General features: G+C 48.1%; 1 protein-coding gene across 1 annotated transcript in view; it reads right to left on the reverse strand.

The window, feature by feature from the left end:
• MAP3K1 (mitogen-activated protein kinase kinase kinase 1) overlaps positions 1-6280 on the reverse strand; it is a 58832-nt gene extending 52552 nt beyond the window's left edge. The window contains exon 1 of the mRNA XM_027708172.1: positions 5787-6280. Within this exon, the coding sequence (XP_027563973.1) occupies positions 5787-6262 (476 nt within the window). The 5' untranslated portion in view covers positions 6263-6280. The remainder of the gene's footprint in view (positions 1-5786) is intronic.
• Positions 6281-7260: the final 980 nt, after the last annotated feature.

Below are 7260 nucleotides of genomic sequence, written 5' to 3' on the forward strand. Positions count from 1 at the left end.
CCCTAAAAGGCAAGAAGATGCCTCAGATGGGCAGTTGGACCCTAAAAAGGCAAGAAGATACCTCAGGTGGGCAGCTGGGCCCGCCCCTCCCTCCAGTGCTGAAGACGTTAAGCCCTAAAAAGGCAAACAACTCCTCATCTCAGGGGAGGTGCAAAAAGCATGCTGAAGGTATATAAACTGACTGGTGACTTTGGGGTTTGGGGGGCTTCTCCTCCCCTCCCACCGCCTGCGGATCAAGACCACCGCTCTCAAGATTGCCAAGCTACATCCCTGGATCCACTGAGTGACCACTGCTCTCAAGGTTGCCAAGCTGCATTGCTGACTTCAGTGAGTGACCATCGCCCTCAAGATGGCTAAGCTGCATCGCGGGATCCAGTGGGCGGTGACTATATACATTTCTTTTCCACTCTCATCTTTTCTTTACTCTTATCCTATTTTCTCTCCCCTGTGCATTTCCCCCCCCAAAGGTTATCTTTATGTTGTATCGTTATATGACAACACCCAAAACGCTGGCTTACCTGATGATGCAAAATTGTTAAAATAAATTTTGGCAATATACGTTTTCAGGCACCGATTATTTAGTGTCGTTTCGCTTTAATCCACCCCAAGGGAAGTATTGATAAAAACTTGAGTTACCCCCCTCCCCTTTTTCCCTGGGGCGGGTCGTAACAATGAGAACAAACGGTACTATATTTCCTTGAATGAGTTGAATAGTTTACACTTCAGGGACACAAAAGAAATACATAGAGACAGTGTGAAACAAAGGTAAACTGATTCGAATTCCAGTTTAATCTCAGAAACAGGAACACTAAATGACACCCTAAGTCTAAAGAAAGAGAAAAAACAGCCACTTTTTGCAAATATCTTCAAATCCTTAGTCATCAGATGCTGAACAGGATCAAAAAAATTGGACATTTATGAGCAAAACAGAGAGGGAGTGATATGTCAATCAGCTTTTATTAAGCCAATTTGAAAATTACTTCACCAGTTTTCAGACAGAAGGTAAACAATTCCCCACTTCAAATTACTCTTTAGTAGCAAGTAACTAGAGCTGCTGTTTTTTTCTGGACATTTTTCAGCCAAGATCCAACAAAAGCACCCCAACAAAAACAACCAAACAACCCCAACAAAAGAAAGCAAACAAAAACCCCCAAATCAAACAAACAAAAAAACCCAACCAAACAACAAAGCATAACCCATAGGTTAACAGAAAAAAAGAAACAAAAAACAAAACACACCAAAAAAGACCAAAACTCCAAACATACAGGAAAAAAATAATCAGGACTATTCACCACCAACCAGGATTCTCCATTCTTACAGTGTGGTGAGACAGGAAAGCGGAAGCATGCTGTAGGCAACACACTCAGCCTCCAGGTAAAGATAAAAAGGGAGGGAAGTAACAAAGTAACTTTCCACTTAACCACATTCTCCTAGTCAGATAGAGACAAGTAATGAAGCCCTTTTAAAGGCTTTCTGTCCACTTTGCCTTAAGCAAAAGAACGAACTGTAATTCTAGACTTTTAAGGGAGAGCACAGCAGATAAAAGGAAATTAAGACAACCCCTGGGTCTCTGCAGAGAATCCTCTGAGAACACTGAGATTAGCATTAGAAACTCAGACTCAAACCAGATCTGTCCTCTTATCACCACTGCTGCTGAAAACTAGCTTTACAAGTTTGTTTAAAGAACAGCTACATGGCAACATATAATTTATGTTTTAAACAAGCTTAAGCCAAGTTTCACCAATACTGGAAGCAGCATTCGCACAGTCACTCCACCCCCAGATGCTTGTTTCCACTCCTGCCTCACGCTCTCCTGCAGAAGCATAAATCTTTGCACAGCTGCACCAGTACCTCTACTAAAACTTCAAATGACAACAAACATCTCAGTACACTAAAAGATCTTGTGGAGTTCAAATCTACCATACAGAAGGAAAAAGTGATCTTCAAATCTTGTGCTCTATATGTATAGGTAAGGTACAATTGCACGTCTACACACAGGTATTGCACTAAGCACTACTTAGACTCCACTGAGTGACAGCGGAGACTGAACCTTTAGTATCACTAAATCCAATGAGACAGAAAGCTCCAGATTAGTTAGTTACAATCTATTTACTTTGCACAGGAACAAAGAAACTGCCATACTAGATCAGACCATTTAAGCAGAACCCTACCACTTGCAATAACTAAGAGCGATAAAAATCAGACATAGTAGAGGGTGACCCTCTTCTAAAGGTGCTCTCAAGCCACAGAGCACAGAAGAGGAAGAAAGTGAATCTTTTCTCTCCCAGTAGTATCCAGCTCAAACTGGAAGCAGAAAATTTGGTGGTTTATTTAAACAAACAATTACAAGTATCCAGCTATAGGGACTTGGATAAAATACAAAATTATATTTTACCCTAGCTAAGAATAGCCAGGATAAAAAATAAGCTACTTTTTTTTAACCTGAGCTATATTTTGACAACGTAAGCAGAGAAAGTTATCATTTCAGTAACACGAAAAAAAAAAAGGCAAGTTGAACCTTGGCCACACTGTGCTTTCACTGTACATGCTCTCCCTCTGTTCCGACTTCAACTCCCAGTGTTCTGTTAAAAGCATTCATGTCCTTCCTTGAAAGTCATCAAAGGTGTTACATATTGATGAGCAGAGCTGAAAGTGATGTTTTTACTAATACACTTGTACATATAGACAAAACTTCAGTTTTGAAGTGTGTCTTTGGTGTCTCTAGCAGGTGTCAAAAAGCAACTGCAGAAAAACTGTATTAATATCTACAAAGGTTATCTTGCAGCTGAACTAACACATACATTTTCACACAATTTTTACACAAGTCACATAGGATGTGGTTACTGCATGCAGAGGACATGAATCTCATATTTCTTGCTTTTCATTTTTATGGTATTATAAACTAATCCTGTACTTGGGGATGCAATAAGTCACCTACACCAATTTCAGACACAACCACCACCTAAGGGGTCTGAATGTTCTAAAAGCACATTGTTAAGGTCACAGAGAAGGAGGTGCATTTTGCCTTCATGGATTTCCCTCGAGCCACAAGAAATCAGACTACAGTTATCACTGACCTCACTATTTGGATCCTTTTATAAAGAAAATTAATATATTGTCAGTATAGAAGCTAACAGGATAAGAGATCTGAAGTGCTTTATGTTGAAGCTGCAAATCCCAGTAAAACAACTCCCCCCTCCTCTTACAAGTGATATAAAAACATCAGTGAAAATATTCACTCTACTGCCTCACAAGCAGAATGCTTGAGAGATTTAAGAAAAAAAAGTAATATTTACATCTATAACTTAAACAGCAGTCAATTTCCCTACTCAGCTTCATTTTGAAGCTCATGCAGGTCTTCCTGCATACACAGAAACTCTATTTAAAAGGAAAGTAACTAATACCAAAGAGACTGACACAGGGACTTTGAAGCAAGCACAGTATCTTCTAACTAGCAGTAGATCCTTACAGGCAACTACAACTACCTATATTTAAAAACAGAACATAAAACCTCCACATAATACATTATTTAGATTTTGCCTTTCAGTTTTGCCTCTTAATAAACATTTGGACAACTGCTGCACACACAACTTTAATATGTAATACACTGTACATATAAATTAGCCTCTTTCAGCTAAAACAAATCAATTAATATTAAAATGAAGGAAGAAAGACATTTTAAATTCTTGATACAGCCTGCCAAAGTAATACTCTAACATCTGTTTATTAGTAACACAGCATACAGAATTACTGACTCTACATGAGCATTTATAGAATATTTCCAAAGGACAATCATTACTAAAGTTGCCATGTATTTTCAATTGCACTTAAAACAAATTCAAAGTAGACATTCTCACTAAAATACTAAAGAGAGAATCACTTGGCAATTAGTATTTTCTAAGATTTGTTAACATTCCTAGTCAAATATCAGAGAGTATTTATGAGTGTTCTAACTTGTACACACATACAATACACTGATTTGACAAAATACAGGTACGTAAGAGTAAGTAAAACTGTCCATGTGAAAAGGAAAAAAATTCCACAGCTGCTCTGTCATTGCTGCTGTGGGACTATCGAGGATGGATGCAGTGTTTCAGGACCAATGCAACATATATTGGCCTTTCTCTAATGTCAACTCCCACTTGATATCACCATGAGACTCGATTGTTTTAAACATGTTCTGATACTGATTCTTTATTTTCCTTGAAAGCTGTGAAACTGGATATAATTGTATTACAAGACACAGTACATTATAATTTCATTACTTGATAGAGACAGAGATGGTGCCAAGAGTTATAAAAAGGCAAGGCACTCACTGAAATTCATACATTACTTCCCTTCCCCAAAACATTTATGATTTCCTGCTAATCCTTCTGTAAGTGCAGAGCCATTTCTTATCTGCACAACCACACCATAATAAGCATTTTTACCCTGCCCTAGAAACAGGCCAAAATCCATCTGAATGGCTGAGAATACATATAAACAGGACACTGGTCCAGAAAACAGTTCCTATTACGATAGGCCCACGTTAAGTCAACATTTTTAAAATATCCTTGAGGTTTACCTACGACATAACCAAAAAGAACACACAAGTCCCAAATGGGAACTATATTTCTTTCTCATGAGGTTTAAATGATTAGCCAAACTGTAAGGCATCATTAAAATAGATCCCTGGACCTAAACTACAGAGTCCATATCATATAAAATCTTACAAGAAATCCATGTGAAATTGTCAACTTCACATCAAATTTACACAGTCATACTGCAGTGCCTTCCCACACACACACACCAGTCAGACCCTGCAAGTACACGGTAAAGCTGAAATACGCTCTGAAGTACTTCAACTGCTTCACTGCGGACATGAGCTCGATTTCATCCTGAACACTTGCACGCTTGTCAAATAGGTGTAATACAGGCAGTTCTCAAGAAAATGGAACTTATCAATTAGTACACACAGAAGGCAAATACGGGCTTCGAACACCAGGGCACTGAACGAAACCACTGAAATTTATCACCTAGACAAAATTACTTTCTCTTGGAAAACCAGGAGGTCATCTATGTTTTAAAGCCTTTCCTCTCATGACCATGAGCTAAAAGAAATCAGTTCTGCACTATCGCGATGCTGCAAATTAGAATGTGACTTCGGAGAAGTCCTTTGCGGGGAAAAAAAAAAAAAAATAGAGCAGATTACTCAGTTTTGCAGCAAACTGCTCGGGCAGTGCGGACAGCAGCCGGGAAGCACCCGTGGCAGGGAAACAGCCGTCGCCCGATCCCCAGCGCGCCCGGCCCGGCCCCGCGGAGCAGCAGGCAGGCACCGCGTCCCAGTGGCCGCTGACATATCCGGTCCCAGCCCCGGCCCCGCCACCGCCCCGAGTCCGCACTTCAAAGCCTTTCGGGACTCCAGCAGAAGTCAAACACAAGCGCACCTCCGCACCCGGGCTGTCCCCCGCGGCCCCGCTCCCGCCGCACCGCTGACAGCTGCAGGCGCCCGGCGGGGCAGTCCGGCCCGGCCACTCACCCTCCTGCACCCCCGCACCAGGTGCCCCGGAGAAGGCAGGCGGCGGGCGAGCTCTGTCCGCCGCGCCCCAGCGCTGCGCTCCGCGGCAGCTCCCGCCGCCCCCGCATCTGCCACCGGTCCGGGGCCAGGCGCGGCCGTGCGCCCGTCGGGGAACGGAGCGCTGGAGCCTCCCGCCGAGCTCTGCCCGCGGGAAAGGGCCCCGCCGCTGTCACCCGCCGCCGCCCGGGGCCGAGCGTTGCCCGCCCCTCCAGCCCCCGACGCCCCTCACCTCGCGGCGGGGGACGGCTCCATCCTCCGCTCGGCGGCGGGGTCCGTCCCCACCGAGCTCCCCGCCGGCAGCGGCTCCAGGAGCTCGGCGCAGCGGCTGGGGGAGGCAGCCGGGCTGGCGGGGCTGGAGCGCGACGGCCCGGGCAGGTAGTGGAGCAGCAGCGTCTCGGGGGGCTCCGGCGAGGAGGAGGAGGAAGAGGAGGAGGCGGCCAGGGCGGCGGCGAGGAAGAGGGGCGCCTCGGGCAGCCGGTCCAGCTCCACGCTCCGCACTTTACGCAGCTGCTTCCGTCTCCAGTCAGAGCGCTGTTCCTGGCAGCCGCCGCCGCCCGCCTCCCGCAGGAGCCCCCCGCCGCTCCCGGCGACGCTCCCCGCCACCGCGCCACCCTTCAGGCTCCCGCAGGTGGCGGCGGCCGCCTCCGCGCCACCGCCCGAGGATAATCCCGATGACGAGGCGCGATCCCCCGCCGCCGCCGCCATTTTCTCTGGCGGGTCACATCGGGCTTCCAAGCACCGGGGGTGGCAGCCGCTCCGCGCGCTGCGCAAAGGGCGCTGCCTGCGCAAACGGCGTAGGGCGGGGGCGGGCAGCGGCGGCCTATTGGCGGCAGCGGGGGCGGGGCGGCCGCGCAAAGGTACGCGGGGCCGCGCCCCGCCCGCCCCCGCGCAGGTGTCGGCGCGAGAGGGAGCGGGGGGAAGGAGCGCGCCCGTCGCCGCTGCGCGGGTCTTGGGCCGGGGCCAGAGCGCGTTGTCTGTCCATCTGTCCGTCAGTCAATCCGTGCGAGTGGGCGACCAGGCGGGCCGAGCCCGGGAGCCGGTGGAGGCGGGGAGCGCGGCCCCGCCCTCATGCGGCCCTTCCCACGTGCGGGAGAGCGGTCCCGGGGCGGGGGCTATCTGGCCGCCCGTCCGTCCGCCCGTCAGCCGTAAGAGTGGAGGGGAAGCCTTTCCCGGAACTCGGACCGCGCTCCAGCTCGTACCCTCCACCCCTTCCCCTTCCCGTGTGCCTCTTCTCCCTCGCACACCCAGAACTTCCCGGGAAGCTGGCGGGGATGCTGCAGCCGGGGAGTTGCCGCTGGAATGTGCCTCAGTTCACCTGCTCGTCCCTCTCTGGAGTTAGTACGAAATTAAATGCACATCTTTGCCCGCAGCTTTCGCTCGTCCCTCTCTGGGCTGCCCTCAGTTGACAGGCGCCGCTTCCCTTATGCTCAGGTCCTGCTCCACGTCTGTAAGGACGGAGAAGCGTTAATGTCTCGCTAGAGTACACCCGTCTCCATGTGTGCGCAGGTATGCACGCGGATTTTAGCCTGCCACGCACACCTACCGCTGTGGCCGCTTCCCGAAAGACTGGGAGAGGGAAGAAAGGCAGGAGACATCACATGGCCAGAACCTTGGGAGGTTTTTCTCTTGGACTGGATTTCCACACGAAAGTGGAGTGGGTTTGCTTTTTGATCTCAGATGAGGAAAGGAGAACTGGATGTTGC

The sequence above is a fragment of the Neopelma chrysocephalum genome, unplaced genomic scaffold (genome assembly GCF_003984885.1).
Source record: "Neopelma chrysocephalum unplaced genomic scaffold, ASM398488v2 Primary Assembly neopelma1_95701, whole genome shotgun sequence".
Taxonomy (NCBI): Eukaryota; Metazoa; Chordata; class Aves; order Passeriformes; family Pipridae; genus Neopelma; species Neopelma chrysocephalum.